The sequence below is a fragment of the Vidua chalybeata genome, chromosome 27 (genome assembly GCF_026979565.1).
Source record: "Vidua chalybeata isolate OUT-0048 chromosome 27, bVidCha1 merged haplotype, whole genome shotgun sequence".
Taxonomy (NCBI): domain Eukaryota; kingdom Metazoa; phylum Chordata; class Aves; order Passeriformes; family Viduidae; genus Vidua; species Vidua chalybeata.
In genome coordinates, this window is record NC_071556.1 from 3,948,460 (window position 1) to 3,962,086 (window position 13,627).

General features: G+C 44.0%; 1 protein-coding gene across 5 annotated transcripts in view; it reads right to left on the reverse strand.

Annotated features, from left to right (window-relative positions):
* The window catches only part of KDM4B (lysine demethylase 4B), a 75,378-nt gene that overhangs the window by 41,297 nt on the left and 20,454 nt on the right, over positions 1 to 13,627 (reverse strand). For all 5 annotated transcript variants that reach the window (XM_053965799.1, XM_053965798.1, XM_053965797.1 and 2 more), the window contains exons 6-7: positions 4,027 to 4,076; positions 1,286 to 1,389 (exon numbers count right to left, since the gene is read on the reverse strand). In XM_053965799.1, the coding sequence (XP_053821774.1) occupies positions 1,286 to 1,389; positions 4,027 to 4,076 (154 nt within the window). The remainder of the gene's footprint in view (positions 1 to 1,285; positions 1,390 to 4,026; positions 4,077 to 13,627) is intronic.

The window sequence follows — 13,627 nt, forward strand, 5'->3', positions numbered from 1 at the left end:
GCCCGCAGCCCCCTGGAGCACCCTGCATCCATCCCCTCCAAAAACCCCAGCAGTGCTGCTCTGCTGACTCCAGAAGATGAAGAGATTATGTTTCTGTCAGTGAATGCACATCCTGGTGTCTCCATTTCAAGCCCACATCATCCATGGCACTGCTGTCAACATTATCCCACAATAAATTAGAAAACACTCCAGATGATGGATAGGCCATGCAGAAAAGTAATAACTATTGAAGGAAAGCCAGCACAAACTGCCACTCATGAAGAAAGCCCCGAATTTACTGACTTCTGCAAGCTCTTGAGGAATAAATGGAGAAATCAATAGGGGATTACAGAAATACACATTTTTAATTATTAAAAAGCCCTAGTATTGATCTGTTTCTTTTTTTCCAGAACAGCATTATAGAGATTTATAAATGCTGCCTATTTCAACTTCACTGAAATCTGCCAAGGATTCAGATGAAGGGGTCCTATCTCTGTTCCTCAGGAAAAGTGGCACTTGTTCCCTGTTTGTGAATAACAGTGATCCTCCTCCAACAGTCACTATTCCAGGACAGGGCTTGGAGTTTGGGACAGTGGAAAGTGTCCCTGCCCGTGGCAGGGGTGGGACTGTTTGGGATTTAAGGTCCCTTCCCACTCCATGAGTCCATGAAACCAGTTTGGAGCAGGCCTCTTTGACACTTCCCACATGCACAGGCAGCTCTGGCTCCATGTGCTGGGAACACTCAGCAGCAGCAGTTTGAGTGAATCTGCACAGATACAAATCCCTGTAACCACCCCTGGCTGAGGAGATTTACTTCTTGCCACAAGACTTTAAGCACATTAAAACGATCATACCAAATAAACATGACCCCTCTTTTCAAATCAGGGCTTAAGAACTGCAGGGATCCTTCCAGGCTTAGAGCAGCATGAACACTTACACAACAGGGAACCAGCACAGCCAGCTCCACTTTGGGTCACACTGGATCCACAAGAAAATAAAAAAGTGTTTCTGAATCACCACTGGGGTTTTGCTGCCTCTTGATGAGCCAGAACATCCTTATCAGCTCGTCCCTCTCTACCTGAGAGGTTCCCTAACTGCCAGAGTTTGTTTAGTGACAGCTTTTCTTCCCTTCAGTGTCTCAGCCAAAGCCCAGCCCCTCCTTTTTGCAGGCAGACCTGGTTTGAACACCGGGCTGCACTCAGCATAACAATGCCCTTGGAAATGAAGCCAATTTCCCCCGGTGGCTCTGCTGGATTGATTCCTCAGGAGAGAGGTGCTGTGCTGCCAACAGCCTGCAGGGACCTACCCTGTCAAAGGGAATCCCGTATTTCTTCAGGATGGAGGGAGAAATGAGGGTCATCTTGTGACGGAGGAAAGCATCACATCCCTGAGAGCTTCCTGGGAAAAATCCTGTGGAGACATTCAAAGGAGGAGCATCATGTTACACTGTGACAGAAATAACTCACAGAAGCAGGTTAGTTGTAAAAGGAAAGAAAAAGAACTAAAAAAGGCAAACTTTATTTTCTGACATCACTATATATATAATAGCAAAAGTGGCAGTGGATTGGAGGGTGAAATTGCCACCTCTCCAACCACACTGGTCAAACCAACATCCATCAATTCTCTCTACCCACAAAGAAGAACGTAAAACAATCTTTGTTTACATGAACAGTGTGAGAAAATTCAGTAGAAATATGTAAGTATCAGAAGGTATAAGAAATTTTTAGAAGAACTTTAGAACTCTCAAAAAAACAGGGTGACAACTACAGGACTGTTCTTGGGAAAAAAAAATATAATCTGCTACATTCCAGATCAATCTGCCCTACATATCGCTACCTAAAGGGAAAAAAAAAAAGTTAATATTCAGTGAAAATAAAGGAAATATCTCTATCCCAGGCAGTGGCACGAGGGACACATTTACAGTGCTCACCAACAAGTGGCAGAGGCAGCAGGACCTGACCCAGTCAGCACCTCAACACCACTAAGTTTTAAATTCTACCACTGAGTTATTAAAAGAAATCACAAATAATTAAGAAAACTAAAACAGTGGTAAACACTGACCAAACCCCTCAATGGCAGCTCAGCCAATGTAACCCAAATTTCTTCATGATCATGTCCTTCCCTGCAAGTGGCTGACTCCATAACAAACTGTGTGTTTGTAGGGACTCAAACCCATCACAGTTTAGGAAAACAAATAACCCAAGCTCTGGAACCAAAACTAATTGATGAGACATAATGGAAGTGGTTTCAGAAAGTCAAAAGGATTACTGGATTCCAGGTTTTCTTATATTTTTGTACTAAAAGCATTTCAATTCAAATTATGACTGTCTGCTACCCAGTCTGAAGTCCCTCTCTGCAGTTCCTCTTTTTAATGCACAGTTTAAGTGGCTCTCATTAAAGCCACTAATAAAGAAGCACATTTTAAGTGATTAGCACCAATAACATGGCAACACATTAACATTCTCTCCATGGGCTCCATGGCTCTCCCAGTGAGCCCATTTACAGCTCAGCTATTCATTTTCCATATTAATTGCACACTCATTTCTCCATGGTAAACTTCTCCCCACTGATGCACAGGACAGGGGAATGGCCAGGCAGCAATTTTGGCTCTTTGCAGAGTTAAATCATCACCCACCCAGCTTCCAGAGGCAGGAAACTAAAATAAAGACCAGATCATTGATAATTTGCTCCCGGTTTTAGAGCACAAACCATCTCCGTGCCTCAAAATTGATCATCCGTAAAAATTAGTTACAAACAGCAAGAAACTTATTATTGCTCCTGTCAGACTTGGAGTGGTATTTCAGAGTCTGCAGAACACAAGTCATCTGATTGATTGACTTCTAATAAAAATTACTTTTCTCATCTATTAAAACCTGGCAAATTACTGAGCTGTAGTTTTGAAATGCAACATTTCTGAGCAGCCATTTCCAGTGTTATTTGTATTTAGGGATCATGGAGCTCAGTGCCCAGGAGAACAGCACCAAGCCCCAGGACACTCATCCCCAGTTATTCTGCATTTTACCCCACACCATCAGCTGCATCTTTTGACACCCTGGAGTACTCAGCAGGAAAAGGCAGTACAGGAATTTGCCTGTTTTCTGAGAAATCAGCATTAGAACTTCTTTCCTTTTGCATCAGAGTAGAACCTTCCAGATTTTCCCTGCCTGCTCCTACCTTCACCACCAGATTTAAACCACCCCAGCTGCCTCACTGGAGATGAACCATGGAGATTTGGAATTAATTATTCTGGGCTAGCAGCTTTTTTTAGCTGGGCAGCTCCTTGAACATTTGCAAGTGAACAAAAATAGAAACAGCACCAATAAATTAAAACATATCCAATTCTGCAGCCAGACATCTTCTCTGAAGCTTGAGAGGTGGGAGTTTGCCACAGCTCAAAGTAACTCTCCCTTCCCCTCACTTCCATTTTCCTTTTCTTTTTCCCTCCCTTTCATTTTTTTTCTTTTTAATATGAACTTTGTGGCACTGAAAAATAAAGGAGGAAGAGGCTAAAATAAAAGGAAAACCACCAAATACAGAATGTATTTATAGGGTGAAGAAGCAATGGGTACAAACAGGAAGAGGGGAAATTTAGGTTCAATATCAGGCAGAAAATGTCTTTTGTGAGGGTGGTGAGACACTGGAACAGGTTGTGGCTGCCCCATCCCTGGAGCATTCCTGGTCCAGTGGAAGGTGGCCCTGCCCATGGCAGGGTGCAATGAAAGGATTTTTAGGGTCCTTTCCAACCCAAACCCTTGTGGATTAAACCCATTGCCCAGACATGGGAGGATTTGGCCTCAATGCCTCAAAATTCAAGGTTTTTTTTAAGGAATTTTAGATCAGGTCAGGTTTAGTTTAGTTTAGTTCAGGTCAGGCCATGCCAGGAGACTGAGGCTTGGAGGGAAGAGCTGGAAGGGAATTTTCCTGACAAGTTCTCTGGCTCTGAAGCTGCTCCACCAGCTCAGCAGGTTCCTCAGGCAGCCCCTGAAGTCACCAGCAGCCTCAGTTGGTGCCAGTCCTTCCTCAGCCCAGCCCAAAGCCAGGGCTCACCTTTTGCCAGGCGTTCCAGCCTCTTGCCGTGCTCCGGGGGAATGGCATACCTGGGAGGAGGGAACAGAACAGACAGAAAGCAAAATATCAGTCTTTAATGTCAAAACAGTGAAAGGAAAAGGCTAGGAACAAGTGGGGTAATAACCCTCAGCACAGCACACAATGGCTGGCAATAAAACCAAAATTCTGTATGTCTGAAAGGCATCAGTATCACACAATCCATGGAAAAAAAAAACAGCATTTAATAAAAGTTCTTAGATATTTTACATGAAGTGTATGTTTTCCTGCCATTTTCTCAAACAGCATCACAAGATTTCACAAGGTAGAAGGAAAATGGAGAAGACAAAGTGATGACACAGCACTGGAAACCCCAGAAATAACTGAGTGCAGGGAACAGCAGGTGTGTTCTCCATGGGGAAAATATCTGCAAAATAAAACTGTGCTAAATATTAATAAGCAAGAAACAGATGGGCTGAAAAGGTGTGAAGGAGGGTCTGTGTGCTTTGGAAAAGAATAAACCTTTTTCTGTGCAAATAACTTCCATTTTCTTCAAAAATGAAGCACAGCTCAAGCAGTCACGGCTCAACCCTTATGTCCCTGCTGGATTTTATTGTCTGATGTGAAATAGTGGAATTCAAGTATTCAATAATTTTCTTGATGAGGTGACCCTGAACATGCAGGGTCTGCTGACGAAAACATCATTAAAGGGTGTAGGGAACAACTTCTACACTTCCTAAAGACAGTTTTCTTAGATTTGGGGTCAGTAAAGTGCAAAAGAATTTGACTGGAATTTTTTTTTGGAGTGCAAATTATTGAATGTAATTCTGGAAAAACAATCAACTGTCCCTCAGGTCTCAGACACAGGGCTGGGTGTGCCCAGCACGTACAAACATCAGGGAAGTTTCAAATGGCTTTTTCTTCCCAAAAGCTGTTAGTTCTCTTAGTGCTTTGAGGTTCACAATATTCTCAGGAGCAAAGCCCAGGTGACAAAGATTTATGTGTTCAGGTTATAAGAAGGGAACTGAATAGCAGGACACATTTAAACGTGTTTAACATGATGACACACAATAAAATTGCCAATGGAAATTTGTAAATCATTGGTTACATTCTGCAGCAAATTAAATATGGCTCTCCCTGCTTTTTGTGACAGAGAATTCTGAGAATTTACATTTGTGGGAATGGCATTTATTGCCAGCTATAACTTCTCTTCAAAGTGAATAATAAAAAATGCATTATTTTTGCTATTTCCAATAAAGATGTCAAACCCATCCTTCTCATTATCCCACGCTGGGATCAGGATATTGCAGGAGGGGACTCAACAACAGGTGCCCAGCACTGCCCCTCCTGGGGTGGGGGCTCAGAATACACCTGATTTTGGGGGATTTCAGCCAGACAAATTCTGCATTTTCCAGTGTAAAACTGTAACTGGAGAGGAGCAGCTCGAAGGCCCAACCTGTGTCAGGAAATCAAACACACCTGTGCTGGCCTGGCAGGGGGGATGAGAGCACACAAATCCCACACAGGGGCCTTCAGGGTTTAGGCACTAAGCTGATTTGAACTGATGGCTTGAAAAAAAAAATTAAGGTAAAACACTATGTAGCACCTAATCTTGTAAAATAATAAATGCAGCAATGGACTGCCAACATTCCCTGACCAAAGTTTGACAGTGCCTTAAATTGCATAATTATCAAACAATTCAATTTCATTTGTCTGGGACAAAGCTAGTGGCTTTTATTTTACAAAGACCATTCATCACTTACATAAATGTGATAAAACTAATCCCGATCCAAAGCTCCTTTGTGGGATTAATGTCCCTTAAAACAGGGAAATGAGACATTCCATTCCTTCTGGGAAAAATGCTGAAGGATTGGGAAAGAACTAATTTATGGCTACAAGGCTGCTGATGATTAATGTAATATCCCCAGTCTACAATGCAACCTTCACTTAATTAGTGCCTGTAATTGGGAGTTGTAAAGATAAGATTAATTGAATCTTGAGGATGTTAAAAGTTTAATACATTGGAACACGGTTATTGTGTTATCTGAAACTGCAGCCTGCAAAAAGCCAAGCGAGGCTTCAGAGAACAGCCCATGGAGAGACAAAGAAAAAAGACTTGCTTGGATAGAAACCAGCCAGAGAGGAGGAATTTCCAGCTTATAAAAAAGAACTATATGTAATAATATACAAATGAAAATACCCCAGCACAAAATGGTAATAGCTGACTCCAATTTTAGAAATTAACTTTTTTCTTTGGGCCAGTCTTTAGGAAGCAGAGCCTACACATCCCTCTGCATTTATTCTCAGGAATTCAAAATATTAACTGCAGAAGAGAATTAAAAGTAGGTCAAATTCTGCTTTAAGTTATGCTCACAAATCTGACTGATTTACATAAAGATAGGCAATAAAGACAGATTTTGGGCTGCTATTTAAAACTAGGAAGAGAAACAGAAGGCTCCTGCACGTATGGCACAGATTGAGCTCCATCTACACACAAAATGATTGATTACGAGGCAGAACAACAATGGAAAGATTAAAAATTGCTGCAATCCAAGGGGTGCAGTCACTGAGCAATGAACACCCAGCAAGGGCTGGCCCAGGGTGCCACTGATGACCCCTGCTCTCTGTGAGAACCAGCACTCCTGGTGTCCCTCAGCACACTTTGTCACCATCCCCACAGCTGGGGCTCAGCTCAGCTGCAAAACCTCAATTCCACAGGCAAGCCACAGGTAAAATACATCCAATAATTTCCTTTTCTACAGGCATGACTTTAAGAGCCCCCAGTGCTGGGAACACTGACCTGGATGTGCCCCTCTGGCTCAGCCTGTCCCCAGGACAAGGGACACTGATGGCCACAGAGCCAAACCAGCAGCTGGGAGGAGATAAATCAAACCCCCAAGGCACTGGGCATGCAAATCACCCTCCAGTTCATATTCCAAGGGTCAGCCTTGCACAGGGTGAGCAAGACAAAGGGCCAGGCTTCACCCAAAACCCTGCCACTCAGCAGTTTGGGGATTACAGCAGGAAAAATGTGCTGCTGCTCTGCCAGGGAGCACGAGATTTATACAGTGGGGAAAGAAAAACCGGCTCGAGATAAAAAAAGTTATAGTTCTGTGACTCAAATGTCATCTTACCCCCAAGTCAACAACCTGAAAGTAATATACTGAGCCTTTTAAATTACTTTTTTCTACTTTCCACGAAAACAACAGAAAATCCCTGAAGTGGATCAAGTACCACTTGTACACATCTAGAACTTGCTGTTCTGTGGGAAAGACTCTCAGCTTCCAAACTTATTTCATGAAACCTAATTCCAGCATTTCTGATCTCTACTTCCAAGTAATTTTCTGAGTTCTTGAATTAGAATCACAAATCCAAAAGATTTTGCCACAAAGCTATAAGTGTGTTACAAAATTATCTTCCTGGAGTGGTGGCTTGCTTTTGTTAATATGGAACCATGGAATCTCAAAATGGTTTGGGTGGGAAGAGATCTTAAATATCCATTTCCACCCCTGCCATGGACAGGGACACCTTCCACTGTCCCAGGCTGCTCCAAGCCCTGTCCAGCCTGGCCTTGGGCACTGCCAGGGATCCAGGGGCAGCCACAGCTGCTCTGGGCACCCTGTGCCAGGGCCTGCCCACCCTCCCAGAGAGGAATTCCTTCCCAACATGAGTTTAACTGGACAGTCCCCTCTCTATCCTTAACACAAAAGAGAGGTCTGTCCTATTTGCCATCATAGGATACCATTAATAGAGCAATTTTCTTGGTGTTTTGTTTATTCCCCTGGAATGGGGCTTGATGGATGTGGATAATTATCAGACTATAAAAGCCAGCAAATGTGCTATTTTCTATCGCTCTAAATCATCAAACAAATAAAGTGTGAAACAGCATTTCTGAATACAATTTTCCCCTCTAATGGTTTAGAATTATTATCAGGAACAATGAGAATAAATAAGCAAATGTCTTGTGAATTAAGAATTAAACAAGTGTGTCAGTAAAAAGGAGCATTCAGGCCATCCTGGGATGCACGGATGCCTTTGGAGGCCACCAAGGAATGATGGAACAGGGAATTCACTTGGGCAGCTTCCAGCACCAGGTGCTCCTCAGGGACCTCCCAGTCCCAGGTTCTCCCCTCCCTGCTGCTTCCTCAAAGGCAGCCAGCTCAGTTTTGGCTTCCAGTGGCCAAAAAACTAAAACTTCATCCCTAGCAAAGGCCTGCTCATAGCCATTTTCTCCTTGTTTAAGAGGAATTTTTCTCACCTGAATCCATCCCTGCCTTTGGCAGAGGACCAGACCATCCTGTCCCTTCATCCAAAGCTTCCAAGACCTTTTCCCACCCCACTGTCACTCCCAGAGTTTTTGCTTGTTACACCTTGTTCCACACCTCACTTACACTCTCTTGCACCACCACAGAGCAATTAAGCAGTGATTAGTTCACCAAATCCCACATCCCACTCTCTGGGAGTCTGGGCTCCACGGGAAGGGGAAGGTTCAACCACAAGACTTTGGAAATGTCACTTCAGTGCCATTCCTGGGAGAAGGTAAGAAACTCAATTTCACAGTGTCTGCACAAGGTCTGCCCAAGCAGGCCCCACACAGTTTAACACACCATAATTATGGAATAAGGAACAGAAACAGAACGGGAGCAGCACATTTAAAATGTCCAGGCCAACGTGTCAAGCTGGGGTGAGTTATCTGTCTTCAAAGCAGATTTAATTGTGCCAAGAACAGTGACCCTTTAAGATTCAAATGCCAGCCTGCTCTGAGCCACAACAGGCAGAATGAAAAGCTGCTGTTTCAGCCTCTGTAAGGCAAAGGGTGCCCATAAACCCAGAGTCTGAACCCTGACCTTCAACTTCTTTAGCCCCCACGACAGCAGCAAAGCCTCCAAAGAAAACCCCTTGGTCCATCAGGAATATTTATCACCCAACAGAAGCATTAAGAATCAGCATTAGCACAAGGTGGTCCCTCGCTGCAAAGTTCAGATCCTGCTCCTGAGGCCTCATTTTTCTACAAGGTAAATCATTAAACAACATCTCCTCACTGTGTCAGAGCAAAGCTCAGGGTAGAAGTGGGGGTTTCCATGCCGGAATCTCCCAGAATATCCTCAGCTGGAAGGGACCCACAGGGATCAGAGACCAATTCCTGCTGTGCAACACTATTTTTAAGCTGTTTTGCCTGTATGAGAAAAAAAAAAAAAAAGGTATTTCAACAAGAAGAACTGATTGTTCCTTTGTTGGTAGCACTGTCACCTCCCTTCCATGGTCACCTCTCTTTTCCTCACCTTTACCCTCCTCCATAATTAACATCCCTTCATCCCTCTCTCCTAACAACTTGTTAAAATACTGAAATCAACTCCCTTTCTTCTTCTCCTCATCAAATCTGATTTCCAGCCCACACTGAATGGGCTGGAAATCTCCCATTTCCCTTCTCAAGAGCCTGGTTAGGAAAGGACAATCCCTGGCCTCCTTCTCCTCTCCCCTTCTGCTGTGGCTCCTTCCCATCAGCAATGCAAACCCTGCCTGGAGATAAGATCACACAGGGACCAGAGAGCTCCTTGTTCCTAGCAAAGAACCTTTATCAAGTGCCTGCAGTTTTATCTTGAATGGATCATTTCACAGGACAATTGATGATGGAATTCAGTATCTTTAACCAGCAGTGTCAATGATTTCAAATAATGACATTTTTATTGAAATACACCCAGAGCGAGAGATAAACACAGAGGCTGAGGAGTATCAACTCCAAAAGCCATAATTAGGAGTAAATAGATAATGACAGGACCAAATCACAACCCCAGAACACACCAAACCCACCTGCCTCCCACAGCTGCTCAATGCAACCCTTGGGGAAGCAGCACAGGGAGAAAATCAGGGCAACCTGCTCAGGAAGGGCCTGGGCACCACCAAACAGGGCCCATTTCACTCCAGACAATCCCTTCTCCACACACAGGACTTTCTCATGATCCACAATATGAAGAAATGGCAGTGATTTTGCTGCCAATGGAAGAGCAGGATGAAAAACTTCCTCCTTCCCCAAAGAAACTGAAGTTGTGACTGCAAACTCTCCATTTGTTTTCCAGTAAGGATGGGCAGAATATCTCAGGTTACTCTGAAGCTGGGATCAAATCCCTGGAGATTGAGTACTAGAAGATTAGAGTCAAGCCTAACTTGTGCCAATCATGTACTTCTGAAAGACTCTTCAACCCTTAGAGTTGCCTTGAGCTAGAAATAGGATTAAAGAGCCATTAGTTTCAAGAAGTGACATTAGACAGGAGCTTTTTAAAATTCTGGTTTTAAAGCAATATGAATTTTCAAGAGGTACAACTGAGCTCCAAGATTAGCACAATGGGCTACTTTCACTGTGACTCACTAACCCCCGACTCAACGAACACAAAGAGGAGATTTTTCCAGAACTCCAAATGCAATTTTCAAACACATTTTGTTAAAAGCAGAGAATTTAATGTGAACAACCATCTGCTCTTGGAAGGACTCGCAGTGCCCCAGTCCAGTCAGCTCCACAGCACAAGTGCCAGGCACAAAGCACAAAATTACAGAGCACATTGGAGTCTCTCCCTCCACGTGTAAAAATAACCCATAGCCTGCCTCTGCCTGCAGTGAATGAGCAGCATGAAGGAGCCATTTTACTAAGAAAAGGTGTTTGGGGAAAAACATTATGAAGTCATTTACTCATTCACTTTAGCCAAGAAGATAATTAGTACACAATTCAACAGAGATAAATGACTACAATATTCATCCCCTTGCCATTCCCCGTTATTTGTTTGGAAGAACCTGTTCACATCAGATTTATTTCCCTAAACTGGCAATCAGATTATTAATTACTGGTTGTTTTTGTAGTGGATACCATACAAATAGAAAGAAAAGCAAAGATTATGCTTCAAAGAGCCTGTATTCTAAAATAAAAGCTCATTTCAGCTCCAGAAACAAGGAGAAAAAAGGTAACCAGGGGAGATCAGAGCTATCTGTGCCTTGTACCAAGTGACCTGTGTGAGCTGCCTCCCTCACCGGGCACAGCAACATGTATTCCTGAAAAAACCACGGATAATTGCCTCCAGCAGAACAAAAGAAATTTGCTCATGAGTAATGAAAGATATTCTTAGATTAGGAAACCCCTTGTGCTAGAGGTGCAATGCCTCTACACACACACTCTCTTTTCTTTTCTGAGGAGGAAAAAATCCAGCATTCCAAAGGTTTAATGCTCCTCATCCATCAAACTGCACCGTTCCCAACTACAACTGCTTTGAAGTGAGAGCTGTGTTCTTGTCAGCATCAAAGCCACAAGTGTTGTAGTTGAGATTTGATAAAGATCACTGACACAGTTTGTAAAGTTTCCTTTATTTCTCCTGTTTGATCCCCTTTGTGTGGCTGATTGGGCAGTTGGAAATGAAGTGGATGCAAACCCAGCACATTTATTCCTTGGAACATTAAGGGGTTAATGAGTGCACAGCTCTCAGACAGCACCGAGTGCTATTTAAGTGCTGTCATTACTACGGGCTCCTCTTATTTTAAACCTCACTTGTGCTGCACTTGGCATCACCCCTCGACAATTTTCCCTGCTGAGTAAAGAAAAAAAAAAAAAAATCCCCGCTGATTTCTGCCAACGTGTTAACAAAATGTGAGTAAAGACAAAGCTCTGCAGCACCACTCCTGGTTCCTCCCAGCCTTCCCAAGCCCTGCTTCCAGCTCTGTGCCAAGCTGGAATTTGCAAGCTCATTGTCCCACGGGGAGTCAGATCAGGCTGAAGGAGTGAGATGGAGCATGGAAGCACATCTCCCTCCCCTCCAGTCTCAGTGCTCTGCTCAAAAGCCTCTGTTATTAAACCAATCTGTGATCCTGTCAGACTTCCATAGATCTTCATTTCAAACCAGGCCTGAGCTCTGAGCAGACACTTTCAGAGGGCAGGAATGGGTTGGAGCAAGAGCCTTCCTGGATCAAAGACCTGCTTCTCTCAGTCCAGCTGGGGCTCCTGGGCTGACAGCAATTCCTGCAGCCACAGCAGGGACCAGCCCAGGATGCTGCTGTGGAAATGAGACATGACCCCAGATCAGCACCTCCTCCTGCTAAAATCATTCTGGAAAGTGCCAAGAGGAACCACAGGTGGGAAGGGTCTCCTCTTTGCTGGGTCAGGTACAACAGCTCACAGATGAGCCTCAACCTCTGAGATTTCTAATTTCAACCAACGGAACAGGCTCAGTAAAGATGGACATGAAATGCACTAATTGAAAACTGAAATGGCAGCAAAGCACAAAGTCATTCCATGCCTTTTGCAGTGGGTTTGGGTGAGAATAAAAACCAAAGAGGGCTCTGGAGGGGAGGCACAAACAGCTGAGTGAAAGGGGTGCTGAGGCTGAGATCAATCCATTTGTGCCTCCTCAGACAAGTCCCACAGCTGATTCCATCAATCCCAGGGTCTGACCTGACCTTCATGGCATTTTCTCTCAGTTAGATGAGGGTGAATGAAGAAAGGCAATACTTGAGTCCTAACTCCCCAAATCCTGTGCCTCCTCTGCAGCAGAAAAATGACCTTTTAATAATCTATCTACAACAGCCTAATGAAAGACCACAAAAACCTGAGTCTATTAAAAAGAGAAATCTCCACTATTCCAGTAGCAGCACCTGATTGGGAAGATAATCCAAGCCAGAGCTCATTCAGGTCCTGGACAACGTGGTGACCCCATGGATTCTGAAAGTAAACCAGCAGTGAGCACTGTCCCCTTCCTGAGGGACCCCCCTCATCCTTCTCCCACAGCACCACCTCCAGGAAGAAGGGCTGGGGAGCTGGGCTGGGAGTGGTTTGTGTTGATTAACTAATGACTGCAGGCTTGCAGGGCTGGATTAATGACTATCTGCTCCCAGTTATCAGGGAATTACAGGGGGATACAGCTCTGCATCCCAACACATCCCTCCTTCCATGTATCTCCCAGCAAACCCACATGCACACAGATTTTCAGTGCGGAAAGCCCATTCCAAAGCAGATTTCACCTTCATTTTAGAAAAGTCAGGAGAGTGAAAAGCTGTTCTGCCTGGCCATACTTTATCTCACTTTCCTTTTATCCTTTTTAATGAATATCCCTGTTCCTTTCTCTCTCCCTTTTATCAACAGAAAAGGGTCTTGCTCTGCCAAATCTGCCTGAGAGCAAATGGTGTTGCAGTTAATCTATAAATCAACCATCACCATAAATTCTGCTCTTTCTCCATCCAAAACAGCAGAGCTGTAAAACAGATTACATGGGACAGCAGAGGCAGGAAGGAAATCTGGGAGCTGTGAGGAGCTGCCATCATGTCCAAATGGCCTTCCCTGCGTCTCCTTTGTCCCCACTCCACCCAAAAAGCCTCCAAACCTCTGCTGCCAGGCCTGGAACACTTTTAGGAGCAAGGACACCTCACACACTTCCCATAGAAGATGATGCAGACCTTGGGGATTGAGGAAGGAAAGGCTGCAGAATCTTCTCCTGAATTCCCTAACACCAAGAAACAGGAAAAGTGAAACTCAGAAAAATAAAAATTCTCCGTGTGGAGCATCAGCTCCCTCAAGGGCAAATCTCAGCTGTGATTCCAGCTAATGCAGCCTAAGGAATCTCAGGATCTC